The sequence below is a fragment of the Halyomorpha halys genome, unplaced genomic scaffold (genome assembly GCF_000696795.3).
Source record: "Halyomorpha halys isolate HHAL.00 unplaced genomic scaffold, Hhal_1.1 Scaffold29.1, whole genome shotgun sequence".
NCBI lineage: Eukaryota > Metazoa > Arthropoda > Insecta > Hemiptera > Pentatomidae > Halyomorpha > Halyomorpha halys.
Window position 1 is genome coordinate 663692 of NW_027115892.1, and position 24710 is coordinate 688401.

At 30.1% G+C, this 24710-nt stretch overlaps 1 protein-coding gene across 4 annotated transcripts in view; it reads left to right on the forward strand.

Moving 5' to 3' along the window:
* The first annotated feature begins 450 nt into the window (after positions 1–450).
* Positions 451–24710, forward strand: part of LOC106684002 (eyes absent homolog 1) — a 27559-nt gene continuing 3299 nt past the window's right edge. Inside the window, exons 1-15 of one of the 4 annotated variants that reach the window (XM_014425829.2) lie at positions 451–548; positions 9784–9826; positions 12381–12460; positions 12560–12622; positions 13168–13255; positions 14948–15030; positions 15111–15214; positions 16454–16562; positions 17448–17507; positions 18242–18405; positions 20169–20258; positions 21308–21497; positions 21576–21690; positions 21818–21939; positions 23168–23271. In XM_014425829.2, coding sequence (XP_014281315.1) covers positions 9807–9826; positions 12381–12460; positions 12560–12622; positions 13168–13255; positions 14948–15030; positions 15111–15214; positions 16454–16562; positions 17448–17507; positions 18242–18405; positions 20169–20258; positions 21308–21497; positions 21576–21690; positions 21818–21939; positions 23168–23271 — 1392 coding nt within the window. In that variant the 5' untranslated portion in view covers positions 451–548; positions 9784–9806. The other 3 variants (XM_014425824.2, XM_014425815.2, XM_014425838.3) reach the window with 3 other exon arrangements.

A 24710-nucleotide genomic window follows, 5' to 3' on the forward strand; every position in this document is an offset into this window, starting at 1 on the left:
ATAAATTAAACCTTGTAAAAGTTAATTTTCATGTTATTGTTTGTTACTTCTCAAATATTAAATGAATTAATTATTTTAACCAGGGTATTTTTTATAATTCAAAGTTCATACAATTAAACACAGGGCTCTCTTTGATAAAGACGGCCGTGATAGTAACTCGAGATGCTAAATGCTACTTTCTTCTGATGGGAGGACTGATTTGATAAAGACAGGTGTTTTTTATGAGATCTTATCTACTAATGGAATCTATTAACTTTTTTGTAACCTAATACACAATCTAATAATCAAAACAGCAGAACAATAGTGCTTTGCTATCATATCACGGGTTTTACCCATTTTTAAAGGAAATTCGATATTGCGTCCAGTAGCCGATAAGAGTTAATTGTTACCTTTTATTCTTCCCTCTCCACCCTTTTTTGTTCTAAATATCAGAGCTCAGTCTGTCATTTGCTAGTGCATGTACAAGGTAAATTGTTCGGCTCCCTGAGAAGATCTCAAACCTACAGCTTCTAAGAACTTTGTTTGTTACCCAACATTCAAGAAAACAGGTATTTGATAGAAAATGGTTTAGTAAAATTAAATAGGAAAACTTTACGTCACATCAAGAAACAATATTTATTTTAGGATACACTTAGCACGTTAAGTAAACTATTCAGAATCGAAATTCTTTTATTTCTTTATTTTATTAAATTTCAACACAGAAGTACATTAGTCATACCATTAAGAATAATTATCACTTATGAAAGGACGTATTTGAATAATGATATAATGGGTCATCAAAACGTATTGATTGCACATTGAAACATTTATTCAATTTACTTTTTAATCCCTAATGTTAGAGCTTGCTTATTAATACTTTTGACTACCTAATGCTGAAAATCGCTGATCATTCAAAAGAATAAAAAAAAAAAATTATTTGTACTATTCATCTTTTTTGCTGAAACGTTGGCCTTCTGAAAAGTTTAAATCAATAAATGTTCTATTTAATAACCACCAAACTCTTACTCTATGCTATCCCATTTGTTAAGCTATCATTTTCTTTTCCTTCAGCATGTGTTCGGAGATTGAAGAGTACCTACCGTCTGTAGTTGATAAGTATTTTTTTTATACTGTTGATATGAGATGTGCTGCATTTTCTCTATACTCATGATATTTAAGTTTGACTGACTTGAAGATACTTGAAATGACAAAACATTGACTAGTTGGTATTTTAGAGACTCGAGGAGACTATTGCAATAACAGAATTTTAGAAACTATTATAATATTTTTATTGCATTATTGTAATTTTAGCAAGTAATATTTTTTTTAAAAAATCATATCTACATTTTGTATACCTTTAAGGACCCAGAGCCTGTAAAACCAATCAAACCGTTTTGTTTATGGTTACGGGAATACGATATAAATTAATATATTTATTCGTGCATTCATCTACATGTATAATTGGCGTTCATGTATGTGTATATATGTATAAATAAATACAAATATGAACATCAAATGTACACGATGTAGATAAATGCAAGAATAATCGCTACAGGCTTGTATAAAAAAAAAAGTGAAAATATATTTGGTAAGTAGAGCAGAATGAATGCATTGAAATAAATGTACAAGATAAGTTTAAAAATAAAAGAGGCTAGGAATATAAAAAAAAAAAAATCATAAGGGGAACACATCAATATATATAAAAGGCCATGATTGGAATGTTTGTCCATAATAAGCTTTTCAACTGATTCATATACTGGTTTTTTTTTTTTAAATGAACCATGTCGTTTTTGGAAAATTTAAAGCTATTAAATCCTCCATTCATCCGGCGAAAAAACATTTTTGGCATGAATTGAAACACAAAAAGTATTCCTTTTGTGATACACCATAAATGTATGTAGCTGAATGTCTGCTCTTCCAAGCCATACTAACACATGTATGTAGATAGTAGATTAAAACTTAATGCCTTTGTAAGGGCGAAATTGTAGTTTCAAATAAAAAAAAAACATAATTTTTTCTTAAAACAAATTCGTTGATGCACTTTACTAGAAACATCTAATGGTTTTCGTATAATTTTTTATAAACTTAAACTAATTTAATGCAATGAGCAATATTTTTTGTTAAACGAAAAAAAAATCGATTGTTATATAATAACCTTGATTTAAAGCACATTGCAAATGCTATAACATTTCAAAGAACTAAAAATTGCACAAACCAGCAATTAAAATTTTGCATAGATATGCATTAAAAAACCAACCACTGTTTTTGTCAATTTGTGTTTTATTCATCATTTTTTCAAGAATTACTTTTTCGCACGGTATTTCTCTTTATCAATATTAGATATAGATGGAAACCTGGGTTTTGTTGTGAAATGAAACATTGAAATATAGTACAAAACATTAAAAAAATTCTGATAGGTACCTAAATTACACATGTGTAAAAATAGATTGCAAAAATAATAGTGTTCGTAAACGTTTAGTTTTAACTAAATACCATAATAGTTAAATATAACTATAAATTGAGTTCATTTAATCTATAATTATAATTAATCTTCTCAAATCTAGCTATAGCCAAGCATTGCTGTGTCAGCTAGTATATAAAAATTGAATATATTAGTTAATTAATATTAGTGAAATAAGTTGTTCCTTAACTTCAGTCAAGGTATTTTTCCTTGTTTTTGTTTTTTACTAGCTTTACGGGCAAAGTAATATACAGCTCAGTCCCCCCCCTCTAAGAACAGAAAGAATTAGAGAGCGAAAGGCACAATAGGGCTACCGGGAGGTGCAGGTAACCCAACAACCCTTCAACCCTTTAATGATTTTACCAATATTTCGAATATTTCTCTAATTCTTCCGATTTACCCCTTCCACACCAAAAATACCGTGGGAAATATCGGATTACTAGGTGATTTGATTAACCTACCACCTTTGGCTAGTTCAGTCCTTATTTGTTTCTTGTGCTGTTTTCGCCCGTTCTCCAGAAATGGTACGTACTATTTTATATGTTGTAAAAAATTGTTTCATACTAAGTAATGGCTTTTAACACTCCATGATAGGGTCAAAAATACTAAATCTATATATAATGGATATTAAAATATCCAATTAAAAATTAAGCAGTAAAATGATGTGTTAATAACTGACCGTGCGGTGCGAAATAAGGGAATGGTCAGGAGTGCGGTCAGTAAAGATATACAAACAAGTAAAACTTGTGTTAATTTCAATTTTTTTCACTATTTATATATTTTTAATCATTACTTACATATTTTAATTTCAATTACTCATTATCTACATTTTCTTCTGCACCTTTCATTATGTTCTTTCTTTATTTACATAAGCACTGTCTGATTTTTAATAATATTTTTATCATTTGTTTTCTTACCTCTATAATATTATATAGCGTCGGCAAATAAATCCATTCCGTTTTTTGGGCGAAAGAAAACCAAGTATATTTAGTACATAATATATATTTTATTATACAATGGAATGTCCATTATTTTCGATTTCCTTACCCCATATCTCCAATAGCTGAATAATCAAACCGTTTTCCGCTTAAGGGATTTTGTAGAGAGCGGAATAATAGTGGTAGTGTGTGAATATTGGTAGTCATTAGGAGCAAGGCCTGGTGAGTAGGGAGGGTGGGGCAAAAGATCATGGGATCCCATGGATGGCCATGGGCTAACAATTTATTGTGGGTCACTAACGAAGTGTGGGGTCTCGCGTTGTAATGATGGAAGACGACATCCTTTCGATTTGCCAGTTCTGGGCGTTTTCTTCGAATTGATTCATCAAATTTTGTTAATTGTGAGCAGTATAGAATGGAATAGATCGATACACCTTTTGGCAACAGCTCATAAAAAATTACACCCTTGAAATCCCACTATACAGAAAGCATTATCTTCTTTGGGTGCAATCCCGCTTTAGATGTAGTTCCAGGTGGTTCGTTACTAAGTCTCCAAGATTTTTTTCGCACCATTATCGTAGACATTCCACTTTTCATCCCCTGTCACAATTCTTCTAAGAAATGAATCGTTTTCTTGACGTTTCCACAGTGAATCGCAAATGGAAATGCGTGTTGCCAAGTTGGCTCCGTCAGAGAGTGGGGGACCGAAACACCAAGCTACCAAAAAACGTAGCCGATCTTCCGCAAATGATTTTCTACACTTGTACGTGATACGTCAAGAACCTCTGCAATGTCTCGCACTGATTGGGATGGATTTTGATCGACTATCGCCTTAACATCAATTTTTCAATTTCTTGTGGGCGACAAGATCGCGGTGCGTCGTTTATGTTAAACTTCTCTGCTCGAAACTTGGTACGTGCGCTCTGTTAAGGCCTTATCCCCATAGACTCCGAATATTTTTTTATGTGCCTCTGTACATTTACTTACCGCACCCCCGTCCATCTTCTCCATAAATACTAATAAATGAAGTTAATCTAAGCAACGTACACTAATATATTCGAAATAACGTATCAATATAGAACAGTACTGCCGATTCACTCGACTAAATAATACCCGCTTAGTGCCTTGATAATACCTGTTTTACTCAACAAATATCCACTACTTTACCCGCTCTTGGAGAATCGTTCGTTATAACTGTAGCTGTATGACTGTTACAGTCATGATTGTTCTAATGCAAATTTTGGCATGATAGTTGATAGTACAAGTAATGTCAGTGAAGCAACTGTTTGACAGTGAACTATCGTATTGTATCCGTCATTGCATAAACAATCGCAACCTCTACCATGGTGTAACTGTTTGATAATTAAAGTTTTAACAGCATTTACAGCTATGACAGTTTACGATCGCGACAGTAGTGACGAACTGGGTCTGATGGGATAATTGATAGTACAAGTAGTATCAGTGGACTAACAGTCGCGTTAACTGCTACGTTTAACTGTCATATATACCCCCTAACAGTCAACTGGTGCAGCACATCAACCTTACCAAATCCCTTTTACCGGACAATTACCCCCTAAGGTGAAAAATACCTGAAAATCGGGTAAATACCCGCAAATCAGTAGCACTGCTTCAGAATGATATACCAGATCTTCTGTTAACAGATAAAATAAAAAATCTAAACAATGAATAATTAAAAAAAAACAGAAAGAAATAATTGAAACTAAAAGATACTAATAGATGTGTTTAACTAATACTTCACTGTGACATCAATGGTTAATGATTTATTATGAAAATTTAAAGGTCTCATGAAAATATGTTTGTTCCAGTTCCACAACTGTTTTTATTTGACCAGCTTTAGATATAGAAATTTCAAAAATTCTTACAATATTATTATAAAGCGAAGATCCCACGTGATAGATGTCTGTCGAGCAAGTTCGTCAGATATAGGCAGATAGTTTAATAGTCCTACCAATTACCAAGTAAATCCGGATAGTTCGACGGCAAATATCTGTTAGAACGATGTTAGAAGCTGCGATAGCTGCAGCCACCAGCATCGTGGAACCTCTGTTTTACAGCAATTTAGATAATACTGTGGTCGCTTTCCACTAGCTACTCACTTAAATGGTACGAACAAATCCCACAAAGGGATCTTCTTCAGTGGAGGTAGGGCACATCCTAACTTGTAGCACTCTGAATAAGCAAGTTTTAATACATTTATTTATTCAGCTTAAAGGCCCGTTTCCACGGTGACAGTAGCAGTCATACGGTATCTGTCTTTAAGAAATTCACAAACCGTGAACATCAATGACACTTTAAAACTACCTATGTTATCAGCTGATCATAGTTTTAGATTTGTATTTAATTTAGGTTAGTGTTGTCATAAAAGTGATCTTAACTAAAAAAATAATCATTTAACGATTTAGTGTAACCTTCATTGAACAGCCAAGATAATTTCTTTAGTTTACTGATATGTATATCGATTTCATTTTTAAATGAATTTGAAATTTCTAATTGAGGTAATTTATTAAAAAGCAAAATGTTTATATTAATTTTTTTCAGAAGCAAAGAAATAAAACTAGATACATCTCTAGCTAGAAAAGGCTGTCAACCTTTAAATTATAGTAAGGTTGGGTGAATGATTTCCTAAGAGGTTGCTGATATCTAGTGTCTGCAATTAAAGATACAATTTTAATGCTTTAGATTATTTTTATTTCTAAATCAAAATTAGATATGTGAAAAACTAAAATAATTGCAGAGAACTGTGTATCTGTCAAAAATTGGGTACTGCATATTAGAATTCCTTATGATGTTAGTTAAGACAAACTCTATTTTAGAGTTTATTACTTGTTTAAAAGTTGTTTTGATGCCTTATTCTGAGGGGCCAAGAGTGAATTCTTTGTTCTTGAGAAAATTTAATTACAAGTTAGCAACTGGATGACAAAGTAATTGAATTATTGCGTTTATTGGAAAACAATAGGATAGCCTTCTATGAGGTAGTACAAGAGGTTTGGTTCATAGGAAAGTATCTTATCATTGTTAAAACATTTTTAAAATGGAAAATTAGTTGGTGTAATAATTTATTTTTAGTAATTACTGTCATTATAGTAAAAAAAATTTTTTAATTACTAGGTATTTAAATGAATTGGGTACACTTTTCTTACTCTGATGTAATTAGTTTCTTAGTGGATCCCACTGCAGTAAGAGGCTGGTTTGTTGTGGTAGGCCTAACAATAATCTATTTAACTTTATTCTGAATAATTTCTAGAATCACCATCTAATCATTTTGAAGAATAAGTATTTCACTTTTCGCATTAGCATTTAAAAATAAATTATTACCTTAAATACTAGGTGAATTAGTTTTGAATAATGAAACTTCTGCTTAAATTTACTTTCTTATATCTATATTAATTTTAACTTGGAATTAACCTTTCCTTAATATGTTCTATGATTCTCCATGTGGTTTACATTTTATGAGGAGGCTTTTAATAAATGAGACATTCAGTCGTAAAAAAATGGTTACTGAAAAAATAAAACAATGTTGAAAATTTAAACACAATATTTTAGCTTTAATCGTGAGTCACTTATCATAATGTAATACTAACATTATTATTCTTTAAATAAATCAATTTGTATCATGTTACATCTCAATACTCTTTATTATTTCATTAACAGTCCAACGTTTCGGCCTATTTGGCCATCTTCAAGAACAATATTAAATATAAATATACACCTCACATCCAATTATTTAAAACCTTTTTACAGGGTATTGTGCCCAGGTCATTAATAATAGTGAAATCACCCTATTTTGTCACCATTTCATCAATTTTTAAAACTTTTAATTTTAGATCAACTTCACAATATCAACAAACTATTCTATAATAATAGTTTATAATGGTTTGTTGACAAGATAGTTGATATTGGTAAGTTGATCTAAAATTAAGTTTTAAAAATTAATGAAATTGTTACAAAATAGGTTGATTTGACTGTTATTAATGACCTGGGCACAATAGCTTGTAAAAAGGTTTTAAATAATTGGATGTGGGGTGTCAATTTATATGAGATTGTCCTTGAGGATGGGTGAATTGGCCAAAATGTTAAATTATTAATGAAATAGTAAAGAGTCCTGAGACTTAACATGGATACAAATTGATTTATTTAAACAATAAATACCAGTCTCAAGAATTTGAAAAGATTATATATGAATTATTTTTTCTTTTTCCTAAAAATGCTTACCAAAATCTATGAAATTGGCCCCAAAGAATCCAGTGAGGACAAAAACTTCATTCCATAATAAATGTTAGATATCATGTTTTTACAGCCGAGTGCCTCATTGAATGAATTATCAATTCGTTCCTTTACTATTCTTATCATTTATTAATTAACTTTTAATTTTATTGACCTCCTAAGTTAAAAAAAAAAGAAACTGTTTGTTTTTTTAACACATAGATCTAATTTATCTTAATCCTAAGACATAAAATGGGTCAGTCAGTGAAGTGTCTTAAATTATAATAGTTAAATAATTTTTTCTAAATGATTCATAAGCATTAAAATAAAATCACTAACTGTGATGTACACTTTAATTAAGCGTTTCACTCAGGCAAAAGTAACGTAATATTATCAAAATATTGATTTCTGATAAGGTCTTTTTGGTATGTCCCTTTTCAAAAAAAAAACAAAAAAAATTCTTTTCAATTAACTGATGAAGAAACATAAGGCACTTTAGGTTGTACTCATCAATTTTATATTATATCTATATTTTCTAATATTTATATTATATTATGTTTTCAAATTATTTGTTGAGTAATGTACTTCTATTGCCGAACTGATAAATAAATAAACTGATTTTATAGAGAATAATATTAATTATTTATTTTTGTTATCAGATCATTAGTTGATTACTCAGCTAGTTGTTATAAATCACAAATTTAGACCTAATTTATGACCTGACTCCAAATTTTTTTCTGTTTCTTCATCAAATAATGCAAAGAATCTTGCCTCCTGGCCATGTACACTCGGAAAACAATTGATCGATAAATCAACACCATAACAGCTAATTTTCTTATAATACTTCTAATTGGCACTTATAATTGTAAAACACTATCTTAGAGTGCAAATACCATATTTGGCATTGTTAAAGATTTTCCAGTTCTATAGTTGTAGGTGGATCACAGTTAGGTTTTGTCAGCAGAGATCAGACCGATAGAATCAAGGTTATCTTATTTTTAATATTGAAATTAATTAAATAGAAAGAATAGGAAAATGCATGCCAAATTTATATGAGAGTTTATTTTTTGTCGATGACTTACACATAATTATGAAAAGCAGAGGAACATTGGAAGCTCTAAGCTGAATAAGAATGACTATCAATCTGACTCCAAGTACATAGTTGTGTCTAAAAGTAATTCGAAAGAACAAGGAACTGTGATTTGTGAAGGCTTGAATCGGGAACAGGTTGATTTATACCAATACCTAGGAATCAAACTTATTAATGTTGACAGGATACTTTCCTAAATAAATCAGTATATAAGGAAAAGCAACAAATGTGCACTTCCAACTCGGTAATGTCAGTTTACAGATCCATAAAATTTGACAAGGAACAGAGGAATCACTCTAGGTTAATTCAAGAAGTTGGTCATGGATAGAGAAGCATTTACGAAACGAATAATGGCTCCTTTGACCAATTTTCGACATTGAACTTTTGTGCGTCTGTCAGTATGTTCATTAAAATATACAAAATAAACCTATAGGTACAAGCTTTTAAAATTATAATTTCAAATATAAAAATTAAAATTATAATTACAGCTAAAATTAAAATTACAATTTCAAATATAAAAAATGTTAGATTAATTTCTTGCCTTGGAATATATCCTCCATATGTGTAGCCAGGCCTCCAATTGAAATTAAATTTATAAGTTTCTATTTTTAAGTATAAATTTATTCAGGTAGTAATGAAACTTATACTCCCTCATGTAGAACCATAACCTTTCTTCTTTGTGCCTCTTCTTGTTAATCTCTTTTAAGTAAAGAAGAGACCAGTGGTCATCATATAACTATCACAAAATTATAATTTGAAAGCAAAACATAAATTAAAGGTAAAAGTAGCGATGGAGGGAGAGACTGTTAACATTTCAATAGTAAAACTTATGATTTTTGTTCTTTTTCATATCTTTTATTTATTGGCTCATCAGTGATGTAAGCTTATTCTAAGTGTTTTCCTATTTATACCTATCAGAATACTTAATCTGATAGAAACAATGTATGAATTTTTTTTTTGTGCTATTACATAAATTAATACATTATTGTGAGGAATATTTCTAATTATTTTATTTATAATTGTGTAATTATAAATTATTAATTTATAATTGTTTTGTTTTGTGCTATTAGCAGTATTTTTATCTTTTTCAGGTTGAAAAAGCTCTGCTGTAGCAATGCTTTCAGATCGCCATAAGTAAGTTTTACGTGTATTTCAACTGGTTCTATATTTCAACCGGAAAACAAGAATTTCTGTACTATTATCTTAAATTAATAGTTATTGTAAGTTTACCATGATTAATAATCCTTTGTCTTTTTCTTTCCTCTAATGACCTCATAAAAATTTCCTACAATGTTCCCACTCCCAGGCTTACACCTTGAAACCTTGATTCCTTAACCATGAAAAACATTGGTCCCTATCTTGATGAGCTTTTTCTCTCTTTAAATTCCTAAACCAACACGCTCCTCTGAAAACCCGTACCTTCAAACGCTCTCCGGCTCCCTGGATCAACTCAGAAATAAGAGGTGTAATGAGAAGAAAAGATGCAGCCAGAAGACACTTCAGATGCACCAGAATTTCTGAGCACTCTTCCACCTTCAAGTCCCTCCGAAACCTTACCCAAACAGCCTTACGCAGCGCCAAGGAGCTTTTACAATACTTTTACAACATCCTATTCCAAACACCTAATCCTAAATCCAAATGAAAAATCCTAAAGAACCTCTCTGTTGTAAGCTCCAAATCCTGTCCATATTATCCAGTCGATCCGGACAAGCTTAATTCTTTTTTGCTGCTCCCCCTCCTTCAACAACGTTAAGTGACTCTTCCTCTTTTCACATTCCTAAAATCTGATTTGATCCTAATAACTTTTATTTCTTAAATATTCCTCAGATAACTTAATCTCAGCATTCTTCAAATCCAGAACTAATGATTACGGCCCTGACCATATTCCTGTTAAGATCATCAAACTTTGTCTCCCCCACCATACTTCTCCCTTCAAAATTTCGTTTTTCCCAAAGCGTGGAAGCAAGTCCTGGTCTGACCACTGAACAAAGTACTTTCTCCTTCATCAGTTTCTGACTTTTGGCCAATATTCATCTTATCAAATTTCGCCATGCCACTAGAAAAATTAGACCAATCCCTACTTATTAATTTTCTCGAGCAAAAAGTTCTCCTTAATCCTTTCCAATCCAGTTTTCGCTCTCAACATTCCACACAGCATCCCAAGACCTCAAATTCTCTATAGACAATCATTAAATATCAATTTTAGTTCTTTTTGATTTTTCGAAAGCATTTGACTCAGTTAACCATAAGATCCTCCTCAATAAACTTTTAAACCTTCCCATGTCAAATAGTGTCCTGAAGTGGTTCCAATCCTTCCTGTCTCATCGTTCCCAAACAGTTATCATCCCAAACAAATCTCCTTCTTCTGACATGAGGTGTTCCTCAGGGATCCTCACTTTCACCAACCCTTTTTTCCATTATATCAACGATCTTCCTGATTTTATTCACCACACACAATATCACCTATATGCAGACAATCCCCAAATTTATCTATCCTTCCACCCCTCTGAGATGCTTGAGGCCATTCAAAAGATACAAGAAGACATTGATAGCATTAACGAATGGGCGTTAAACAATTATTTGAACTTGAATGCTGAAAAAACCAAGGCCATTATTATTTCAAGTGCCTTCATCATTCCCTCCCTTGCTATCTCCTACTCTTCCTTAACAACCAACCGATTCACTTCTATCCTACAATAAAAAATCTTGGAGTAACCTTCGACCAACACCTCTCCTGGAATAATCATATTTCCTAAATCACACGCAAATCTATCTGTGCATCTATTCATCCATCACTGTACTGAAACAATTTCTAAGATTCCGTCAGAACACCCATCAGCTCCTAGTATCCTCTCTCGTCTTCCCCCACTTCGACTACGGTTCCTTGGTCTATGGAAGGCTATCTGCAGGTCTAGAGTTGAGAGTGAAGAGATTCATGAATTGCTTTGTAAGATTCATTTCTTTGGGTTTCCAAGGTGCTCACAAGTCTTCCTCTGGTATAACGAGTTGAAGTGGCTCTATCCAACCTTTCGAAGGCAATACCTCCTTGGTGTTTTCCTATTCCAAGTTCTTAAAATAAAAAAACCTACCAATATCCTTGATCTCCTTACTCTTCATTTATACATCCATTCATTAAACACCAGATCCCATCTGATTGAATTATTATGCCCTTCTATAGAACCGCCTTCTTGTCAAATCTTTCATCATACATGTAACCTCCTTCTGGAATTCCCTCCCCATCTCCATTCGCCAATCCTCATCTTTCTTTCCTTTAAACCTAACTCCTATTTCTTCACTTATTGCATAACCAAACCTCTGCATCATTGTAAACAATATAATTAAGCATATATTGATTAACATTATAAACAGTAGTTAAGCCAAGATCTTAATGTAATATCATTTTGCCTACTGGAAACTTTTAAATGCTTGCCAGACAAAAATCAAAGTGCATGATCCATGTATTTATTTATTAGGGGACATATGTCCCGGAATAAAATTATTTTTTCATTTCATTTTAATAATAAATAATGGTCATTGTAAGGTAATATTGTTTTACTGCTTTAAACTTTTTAATTATGCTTTAACTGATTTTATTGCTTAATTATGCTTTTACTGCTTTAATATTTTAATATTTACTAATATTAAATTAATCTTATCTAAATAAGTAACATAATATATGATTTTGTAGATTTTTGCCACCTAATTTGGACATTCCCTTTCCCATTGATGAAAATAATTCAGATTGCAGCTCCCCGAACAACAGTGAACGTAAATAAATATATTCTCATTTTATTTTACTATATATTTAATCTTTCTTTATATGCCAAAAGTTATTGCTGCTTGTTAATTATTATTATTTTCCTTTAGCTCTCTCACCATTTGAAAACAATCAGACATCTTATAATTGGTCAAATCTCCAATATTCTCCTGGTAAGATTTTTGTAATGTGAATAAATATATACTGTTATTTTATCTATAATTTAATACTAAACTTAAACTTTAATACTTAATACTGAAAGGTGAAATATTTAATATAGTTCCAATCTATTGGAGTAGACCATCTACCCAAACTGTTAAATAATACAATAATAATAATAATATTAATAAGTAATATTACCAAAGGAAATATTTTTATAAAATTATCCATGTTTTTTTTCTGTTTGTTATGATTTAATGTCATTATGCACCTCAACTAGAGTGGATCAAAGGCTGGTCAATAAAGGTTACTCTTACTTGAATGAGAAGATGAAAATTTATTTTTTTGGTTCATCATGAAAATGTTTTTCCTGACTGGATTCAAACTAGTCCCTCAACATGCTTGGCCACTGTAATCTACTGAATTTTAAAGAATGATAAAAATTCTAACTTCAACAATTCTTATATGTCTGTCCATTGCTCCAGTATATAAATCTTATATGGTCATATGATATCAGTTTGTGTATGCATAAATTTGTTATAACTATTTACTTTTACAGATCAACTTGAAATGTCTGATTTCAATGGTGAATCTAGTAATTGGTCTCCAGATTATTACAACATCCCTTCATACAATTACTATAACAGGTGTGTTGTTTTTTTTTTTGTGCATTGTAATAGATTTAAGTAAAATTATCAACATCATTGCCCTATAATATTGCTGATGGAATTGATGTAGCAGATTATACAAATTCCTTAAAGTAATACTTTGATGTTTTGGTATTTCATGTGTCTGTCAAACTTAATTAACATGAGCCTAGTAGATACTATGACTATATGAGAATCTCCAGTTCAAAGTGTGTTATGTACATTTTCTCCAAAGATTCTGACCAGACAGGCACTAACCTACCTCAAGAGCTGATTATTACTTTCCCTCACCTACTTGGTAATGCCCCCATCCCTTATCACATATTAATATCCAGTTTAAACTACTTCATAACAGATATCAAACAAATTCAATTCATACTAAATTAGTAGCTCTAGTTGATTTTGTGACTCATCTGAGGACTGTAACTATAGGAGAAAATTTAGCAGATCTCATGAGTTTTTCGAGTACCTGCTAAACCAGATCCATCAGCCAAAAAAGGGTTGAATTATTTTACTATAATCAAAAATATATTTAAAGATTTTTAATATAAAACCATTTCAATATTTATCGTAGTGTATTTCAACCAATTTTGTCTTAGAACTTCTTGTTCTTTCCTAAAACTCTTCAGTCTTCTAATCTGTTTGCTAAATGACAACTTTACTTCATGTTCATCAATATTTAACATTTGGCTTGACATTATTCCTCTTAAAATTGCAGAAAAGTCATAATTTTGGCTTTGCTAACTTTCTTTTAGCTTTTATATTTCTTCCAAATTAAATAATGGGTATTATTGACGTTGAATAGCTTATAACACAACTATTACAAAATAAAAACATCTTAAGAATTATTGTTAGTTGAAATATGAATTATGAAACTAATATCAGTAATTTCAACACCTGTGCAGTGCTAAAAGATACTAAAGTGGCTTACTAAATGAAACATCTTCCATATCCAATCTTATTTGATTATATACGCTTCTATATTGTTGAGCGCGGGGGTGATGGGCACAAATAAAATGTTTTTACTTTTATTACTGTTTTTTCTGTTACGGTTAAATAATATAAAACGTTCTTACTGTAGTGAGAACAAAAACAGTACACACACAACGTTTAATGGCAACCTACCGACCAACTGTTACAAAACCGTTGCAAGCAGTACAATCGATATATTCACAGTTTGCCACAGAGCAACGTGTATACAATAAAAAATGAATTTTTATATCTCACTTTAACATATACTACAGGAAAATATATACCTCTACTTCTCCTGACTCTCTGTAAAAAGAAGTTCCTTCATTCTTCATTGCCATTTAGTGATTCATGTCTAAAATTTGTGGCAGGTTCGGGTAAGGTATATAGAAAAATGAAATACTCATCCCCTCCTTCCCCGACATATTCTCTTGTTAATTAGACTGTTAAGCTCGTACAATTAACAATCCTTTTTTTGATGGATTGAGTTTCATTTTAGTATCTTCTTAATAGCGACTGAAATAAATACAAAAATTTTGCAATGGTTTATATAATCAATCACAATCACATCGTGCTAAAATAAATAATTAGTTCCAGCCTGCATGATAAGGCAAAGTTCACTTTATAGGAAACTAATTGATAATGAAACTAACATGTAGTCACTGATTTTTGTTCCATTTTAATTTTTTTCCAATACTAAATCTGATTATAATTTACTTTTAGTGCTGCTGCTCCATATGATGAATATAACTTAAATGGGTCTTACCGGATTCCACCATATTCAGTGACTTGTCCTTTACCCAATGGTAAGCATTATGAGATCAAGACAGCTGTTCTTATTAAAGTATTTGTCTTTGATATTTAATCAAACACTTTTAATTTGTAGAAAATAGGGAGACCAGTGATGTCCCCTTGAATTATAGCACTCCTCACGAGAACCACTCTGCCTTCAATGATAGGGCATATTATCAGCAGAACTGGGACCAGGTGGTAAGTAAAAAATCCTTATTGAAATTTACATTACCATAAATAAATAATTAATTGCATACTTCAATGACAATAAGATGTGAATATAATATTCAAATAGTAGTAATAGACATAACAAAGGAACAGTTAGTTCCCTGTAGTCACAAATCAGCCTTTTAAATTTTTGTTCTTTATTGTTTAAATTGATTGCTTTGATAATTTAATTTTATTTATTTAAAGTTTATAATTATACTGTAATATTAAGTTTTGTTAAAAAAAACAGGTGTAGATACTACCAGGAATGTAAACATGACATGGGATTTTCATATAAAAAATATAAATTTAATGAGTGAAAATGAAAAATGAAGGAAGATGGTCTGGACAGCATGCAAGAAAATAGCTCAAACAGTACAAAACTAATTATAATACACCAGTGTTTCACCCCACTTTTTACGGTTTCACCAGGGATCTTGTAAGCAAACAGGTTCTGTTTACTTTCTAGACCACTAGTTACAATTCAATGGAGAAATGATTTTCTTTTGTACTTAGTGAGTATTCCTTCAGTTTTCCTGCTGTCTTTCTCTCAGTTAATGTGGAACTCATTTACCTATTTTCTGAATCTTTTCCAAGACTTTGAAACTTATGGAAACAGCTTCTTATATCACATTTTGTCAATCTATGAATTTTTGTTGCATTTTAGTCTCATCCTCAATACTTGTAAATCACTATCATCAAACATTTTTGATGATCTTTCACATTTTTTGTTTCTCTGATCAGATTATGTTTCAATTTTGATTTTGATCACTTTTGAATTTTTCGAATCCACACAAAGCTCTGTGATTTACCAAGGATATGCTCGCTCCAAGTATTTTATGTGATTATGCAGCAGTTTTCCACTGATGGTAACAGAAAATTGATGCTGTCTACAAATTGTAGTTTCCAGGCACAAAATTCGACATGTTTTAAGTTATTGAATGAAGTTATTGTTATAATGAAGAATTATTGTTGGGAGTTAAAAAATGTTTTCATGTGTAAAAACGTAAATAAAAATAATTAACGCAATGATGTAGTTTGAAGGTAACAGACAGTAAGCACTGTTTATAGAAAAATTCCAGTTTTATATTTACAGACCTGGTATATATAATTAGTTTATGAATCACCTTCTAAACCTCTAAGAGCCTTAATTATTATGTAAGAGCTATACCTTAATCATAATATGTACTAATACTATTAGCAGACTGAAAGAAGATGCTTAATTTGTAGAATTGTGGCAGCTACTCTGGTTATTCACCTCATGAGAGGGTTGTTGATCCAGTCTACCAGCGTTACTATCCATCTGAATCTCATCAACTTTTGGAGATGAGTTCTCCAGGTAAGAAAAGAAACTATTAATATAAAAACATTTACTTTAAAATAGTATAAAAATTTTTAAAATAATATAAAAACATTTTGGTAAAAGTCAATTGATTCTGAAAATATTGTCTGTTATGATATGTTAATGCCAGGCACTGCTATAAATCAGGCTTGAATTTTTCCATAGTTTAGTGGTATAATATAAGATAAATATTCTTATTTTAATTAAATATTTTTTTCAGTTGAAATATAAAAATTATTGCTATCTTTTCTGGTAAAAACAGAATTTTTTTTTTATTATCTTTTTACATTCAGAGACAAAGATTTGTAACTAATAGATCTTTCATCTCATGTTCTATCATCTAGGTTTGATATGAACAAAAAAAAGTAAATAAAAAAATCGATTATATAGTAACCTTAGTCGAAAGGATTTATAGAAACTCTACTTTTAAAAAGTCCGAATTTTTTTTTAATTCTGAAACATTCAGTTTATCAAGACTCAAATAAAATTAATTAAAACAAATACTTACATAAAATTTAATTTTTGGAACTGTTCCTCGTCAATGAAACTATCATAGAAAAAGAAAGGTCAAAGGGGAAATCTTTCTTCATCCATTTCACCAAATAGTTTAAGGTCAGGAACCATAATGAATTCTCAATTAATTTTTAAACATTACCCCAATGTTGTTACCATACAGTAATACTAATGGTTTATAATTTGTTAAAATTAATTTTTAAAAATGCACTTATTTCTTTAAACCTTATGGTTATGTGTTTCAACAGTTAGTGTTAGTGGTACCAGTCATTAGAATATGTACTTTCATAGTAAAACATTTAAATATTTCTTTCAAATTGACTTGTTTTTGTGTAGAGAAATTTGGATTCATTGTTTTTATTTCTTCAGATTCGACCACAGCTGAAGAGCTAAGTTCTGCACGCCCTATTAATAAACAAGCAGTAACTAGTGAGTATCTATACTTTCTGTATCTAGATTTCAAAAGATAGATTTGTTCCATTTTAAATGTAATTCAGTAGAATTTAATTTTATTCAATTTTTGATTTGTCGCTTTTCTTTCATTATGCTAAAAATGGAAGCTCAGAGTCGGTTTGAGTTAATATCTTGATTTACCAATAATACTTGGCATTAAGATTTCTTTTACAGAATATTATGTAATTCTGTTTTGTTCAGTTTATGCTTTGTGTAAATATATATTTATTTTTCTTCTTTTTTTTTTTTTACAGAATGCATAGACTCAATTTTTTATATTCTATGAATACTCTTTATATTCATTAAGTATTATCCCATTGCTATCTTTCTTTATATCTACTAATTTTAGTTTGGCCTTTAATTCCAATATTATTTCGGCATGATTTTTTTATGGATTGATTTACCATTAATGGGAATATTTTAAGGACAGAAACAGCCTTCTTTTTTTTAAGATATATTCTTCATTAACTGTGTAACAAATACAACTTTCAGCATTTTATCTTTTCTTATATTTTCAACTAGCTTTCTACCACTATACAAAATAAAGAGCATCTCTCAAACATTTTCATCATGTTTATGAAAAGTTGTGTTTGATTCACATTCTAAATATACTCACAGAAGTAAAATTCCTTTTTAAAAGTAATGACTTCTAATTCTTTATTATTTCTAAATTTAATATGCTTTTATAATCCTATTTTTTCATTTATAAGAAACTACTAGGCAACGAGGACGTCCTCCATCTCGCATACAATCTGCTCTTTCTGTGTCAGCACCTGCTACTAATTTAGAGAGGGTCTTTATATGGGATCTAGACGAGACCATTATGATCTTCCATTCATTGCTGACTGGCTCGTATGCAACTAAATTCAAGAAGGTATTTTTTCTTGTGTGTGTGTTTTAAAAATTAATTTAATCTGATTTATGTTTTTTTTTTTGTTTTTTTTTATATTTACTGTCTCTATGACTGTCTTTAAAAATAAAGTAAATCAAGATATATATTAATGAATACAACTGATATAGTGAACGTATCTGACTTTAAGTTTTATAGTATACAGAAGTTTTTTTATAATATAAAAGTAATACTATATTAATATTAAATAATAAAATAAAATTGTAATTTAATGATTTAAATTTAGTATGTAGTTATTTCAGGTATTTTTGAACATTGGAGAAAATATTAGTTACTTATATAAGAAATATAAACTTTAAACTTTTCAAAAAATATAAATTTCTTATATTAACAAAAACAACTTGAAATTAAAAAATATATATATAAATATTAATTTAACATTATATTACATCAATAAAAATTTTTTATAACTGTTATAAAACACTTGAAGGTTAAGTCTTCATTGCAGTTCACTGCTGAATGAGATCACTTCTTCATACTTATTTCTGCTTCACACTGCACTTAAATTGACTTTATTTGTTTTTTGTTCGAATATCATCATAATTAATTTGCTCATGATCACATTTAATATAGTTTACTGTTTAATCATATCGTTTATTTATCACAATTGATATTTAATGACTATTACTACCACTAAAAATAACTTTCCCAAGATTTTACTGCAAATAATTTTCTCCAGAGACCAAACAAGTGTAATTTAAGTGGCTTCTGAGAAAGAATCATGACAAAGATGCATGTCTTGCCTTCACAAAATCTCAGAAAGAACTGCTTAATCTGTTCTTACGGTGCCTGATTCTGGTTAAAAAACTAATGAAAGTTTTTTTTTTCTTTTTTCATTGTTACTTGCTATCTTTTTAAGTTGAAAAATAATTAAAGATTATTAGTCAAGTAAGTTATTTAGAAACTTAATCTAATTTTTAAATGTAAAATAATGTTTTATTTTTTAATTTTATGTTTAATTTTGATGCATGTGTAAGAAAAAATAGTGGATGGACTATGATAAAATTGAAATGGAATCATCTAGGTACCAACCCGCACAATCTCTGAAAATTTCATCAAAATTAGTTTAATGGTTTGATCGATTATGGCCCAACACATATTTGACTACAGATTACCTGACAGACAAGGAATCAAATTTGTTCTTTAATGTCTAAAACATAAAATTCAAATGAAAATATTAGATACTAAAGACATATTATTTTTCATTTACTGCGTGAATACAAAGCTTTGGTTCCTTTGGCATTGGTGATATGAATAAATGAGTTTACTATATTATATACTATATATTAGCATTAATAGTATATGGGATGAAATGAATCAAAATTGTAGCATTCAAATTCAGAGAATTTTTTTAATGAGACTAAACTTTAAATACTAAGCCAAATATTAATGATTTTGATTTATTGGTTTATTAAAAAAAAACTAAAAATAAAGAAAGATAATTTGGCTATATTTCAAAATTTTAATATTACAAAAAACTTTGTAACTATATATTTAAAAACAGTTCCTTTGCAATGAATGGGCTGTCCAAAACATCGGCAATGCTAATATACTCATATAAAATTAATAAAATAAAGAAACTGAAAAAAGAAGACAAATTAATTCTCCAAAACGGAAAAAGCAGATAATGATTTTTAATTTACCTAGTTTTCTAGGGCTATCACAGAATTATCTTCCATTTTATTTGTTTAGAGATTTTATTTTATTTTTTTTTGCTTTTGTTTTAGGACATGGAAGCTGTTGTGAGACTAGGTTGTGGGATGGAATCTCTAATATTTGAGCTTGCAGACAAACACTTCTTTTTTGGCGACTTGGAGGTTAGTTTAACATGTATTTTGTATCAGAAGAAAGTTTGATTTCTTATAGTTACCTTAACAATGAGTTAAGCTACATCCTTATTTTAAAGTCTATTCTCTCTCCTTGACTTCATTCATAGGGACTATATTTTTAGAAGTTATTTATACTTATTTGAAGTTTTAAACAAATCTACTGTTTATTTTCTTCATACCTTTGATTTTATTCATCCACTATGCCAATATTTTTTTTTTATTTTATACTATCTGTGCACCTGGAATTTGGAATATACACATCTTTATGTACAGGATGACTAGGTAAAGGTGATTAACTGAATAAAATCTAAAGTCTATATAAAACAGACTCTTTAATTTTGTATAATAGTATAAATATATAAAAAGATAAGGGGTTTCTAAGGGAACATATAGAGAATATTTTCAATATTTTTAAAAATAAAAACAAATATTAAACAACTAGTAATAGACATTCCAGTCTTACAGCACATTTACAGCCATAGAAGAACCTACTTTAAAAATTTAAGCTTCACAGGAATTGTCATGGGAAGTTATAGTCATGTATTACAGAATTTTGCCACTAAATGTTTACTCTTTTGTTCATATAGGTCATAACACAATCCTATATATATGTATATATAGGCGTTGATGACCAGAGGCTTTTAGGCCTTTAAGCAACAGTCAACAACAACAACAATCCTATATAATCTTCATCAATAACTGATCTTTCTAAAACAAAGGATTTTTTTCATCAGACTGTTAGTGTTTGAGATTTGCGAGTTTTGACAAACAAATTCTTTAGCTTCATCTAATTGTGTAGATGAATAAATGCAATATATAATACAAAACCAAGATTGGAAAACATGGGACCTAACCTAAACCTACTCTGTAAAGCCTTCTATATGAACTTCAAAAGTTATTATGGGAAGTTAAGATGACTTTACTAGGCATAATTTTGAGATGTTTACGTTCTGAAAAGCTGTAGCAAGCTTAAGTAGAATGAAAACACATGTTTAACAAACGTCTTTCAAAAAGTTGAGAAGTAATTTTCTTTTCAGCTAAATGACCAGGTCCATATTGATGATACTGTCACTGATGACAATGGACAGGAATTGTCTGAATATGATTTTGCCAATGATGGTATTTCTGGGTCTAAACTTTCTGGAGGACCTGACTTGATATTGAAAATTGCCTACAGATATCGCATAATCAAGGAGCTGTACAATACGCACCGGAATTCAATTGAAGGTTGGTGTACTTACTATTATTGCTTCCATTCGTCTTAACCCTTTACATTATTCAATGTTATCTTAATTCATTTCATAGGTCTTCTCGAGTCTCCTAGAAGGGAGGAATGGCAAAACCTCAGATTCGATATAGAAGCAATAACTGACAACTGGCTTACCCTGGCAAAGACTTGCCTTGAACACATCGATGCCAGGTAATGAACATTTATATCTTAATCATTACAATTTTTAAATAACTCCCTTATGATAAGATAAAAAAATCATGAAAATATAATTGTATTCTATTGTGATGTATGTTTTTACATATGTTTTAATTTTCAGGGAGACTTGTATTAATGTACTGGTTACGGGAACACAACTTGTTCCAGCATTAGCAAAGATCCTTCTTTTTGATATTGGAAAGGTGTTCCCAATTGAAAATATCTACTCAGCGACTAAAGTTGGTAAGATTTTTGTTTATGCTTTCAAATTAATGAGCTGTATGGTTTAGTATATTTTAGCTACAACCAATAACCATTTCAACTTTGTCAATATAAACACGTTAATTTTACAATAATAACAAAAATATTGTCACTTATGTTATGATAGCTCGTACTGTGACTTAAACTTTATACTATTTAAAAGATATAAAAATTAATGCTTTATTCTAAAGACATTTTAAAATCCTTGAAGTCATAAAAAATGATATAGGTATCCTACAAAATGATGATTGAGACAAGACGTCTCTTGAATGTTTTTTAATTATTTTTTGAAGTATCAAAATCATATCGTTTTAAGTTTTTGTTGGTCATTTCCTCCTCTACATAACTAAGACTAGACATGTTTCCTATCATAAATCCTATCTTGTTAGATGGCTGACTTCTTGAATTTTTGTTTAAATATTTTGGTTTGTTTTACATTCTTTCAATCATGTGCACTAATTCATTCAGTTTATTTAAAAATTACAATTTTTTATTTATTCATTGTTATCCAAGCTTAATAAGAAATTTATTATTTGTGATGTGATTTATAAGGAGTATTGTGTTAAATCACAAAATGATCAAACTGTTAGTAGTAGCTGTTTAAAATAAAATATTATAAACTTGAAAAATATTGGATTAAATAATAATACAAACAATAAACAACAAGACTTTTTCTTCTTTGTCCAATCCATACCCATTATGGTGTTGGGTGAGCTGTGTTTAGGGCTGTTTGTTGTTCTTTAAATAATTAATATGCTAGACAGGTAATTACCTCAGTACTAGAGACCCTGTAACCTTGGGAAAATTGGCCATTTGAAGTTCCCTAAGGGTTTGGTTTGATTTGAGGAAGTGCTGGGATAGGATTGGTTATGAAGCACAATCATCTTAAGGTTAAGGAAAACCCAAAGGCAGTGAAGAGAATCAAGAGCTCATCTGAATGTAGGCAGGGCCACTTGACTAGATCCCTGAAGTAGAGTAGTCACTGTTTTACTCCTAATTGAATTTTGAGTCTAGATGAGTTCTTTGATATTTTATAGTTTTGGTTAATGAGATGGTTGGTAGTGATCCTATAAATTTTGTCTGTCTTAACTCAGAAATTTTCTTTTAATTACAATGTGTCATTATTGCTTTACTATCTTATTGTAAATGTTGATTAATTTTAGATTTGTAAAAGTTTCATAAATTTTGATTTTGAACCATTTACTTTTAGGCAAAAAAGGCTGCTTTGAGCGCATTGTTTCTAGATTTGGGAAGAAAAAATGTACTTATGTTGTAATTGGCGATGGTATAGAAGAGGAGAATGCTGCAAAAGAGGTATGGATATTCCCCTACTATGTACTATAACCAAGCTTTATATTGTTTTCAAGATCTTTCAGCCTGATTACAAAAATAAAGTTATTTATTTGTTATATAAATTTGATAAACATTCAATTTGAAATGATTTTACTACAGAAACATTATTCTACTGTAATAAAAAATCAATTTATAATTTTTATTCTAGTAAGTATATAATAAGTCAAAAAACATCACAATCAACAGTGTTTGTTTTCCTTTTCCATTAACAGGAGAATAATAGGAACAATTATTTTGAATAAAAAGGGCACCAAATGCCTTTGAATGTCTTAATATGAACAGTGATACAAAGACTTATGACTTAGTTATAATAAGAATAAAAATATTGATAATTCTTTAAAGTGTTTTCTTTTTGATTTCATTAGCAATTGGTTCGATTTTTTAAATATTCATCAGGCTAAAATAAAACTTAATAATTAATATTAAAATACAACAAATTACTATATCTATTAATGATTTTAAAAAAAAAGAATTATAATCTATGCACTATAGAGAAAATGATTCTCCTTTCCTACTTGTCAGTTAAAGGCTACAAATCAAAACTATTTATCAGATGGGCTCTCCCCCACCCCCTACGTTACAGTAGAATTGAACAGAAGGATAGAGCCACTGTAATTCAGTATAATAGCCAGAGATGTGCGTATAACTAGGAACCCCAAAAATGTTTCTTATAAAGCAATTATTAATGCTAAATTTTCCCTCACGTTTATCTGTGATTCCTCCATAAACTAGGCAACTGTAATCCAAATGGGGAAAATAAGAAAGAACACAAGTAACTGATACATGCTTACTCCAGGATAGGTGTTGGTTGAAAGTGACTCTGAGGTTTATAACAGAATTATGAAGTGTAATAAGATGATTGTTGAGGAAAAGTAAAGGATAATAAGGAAGTGATTGTAAGAAGGGTTTTGATCCAATGAAGATGGCTTCAGTTTTTTCTACATTCATCTGCAACTTGATTTTCTCAGACCAGTGAGAAAATCTATTAATTATCATGCTGCAGTTTATGAGATGCTTCGATGAGATCAGCAGGAAAGAAATAGAGATAGATTTGTAGATCCTCAGTATAAAGATGGTATCATTGGTGATGAATATAATCATTTATGTAAATTGAAAAAAGGGTAATTCTACTAAGGGTAATACTACGGTAAGGGTAATCAAATTGATGGCAAGGAACTCTGGTGAAGACCACGTGAGAGGTAGAGAGGAGATGAAGGAAATTTATCAGTGGTATGATAAGAAGAAATGGAACCATTTCTAGCTGCTTTTGGATAAAGGCAAGATATGAAGTTTGGAGAGAGGAGCATCTCGTGGTCAACAGAATCAGAAGTTTTTAAGAAACCAAAAGGGATTAAGTGATGACAGACCCTGCAACGATGACCATATATAAAGGTGTGATC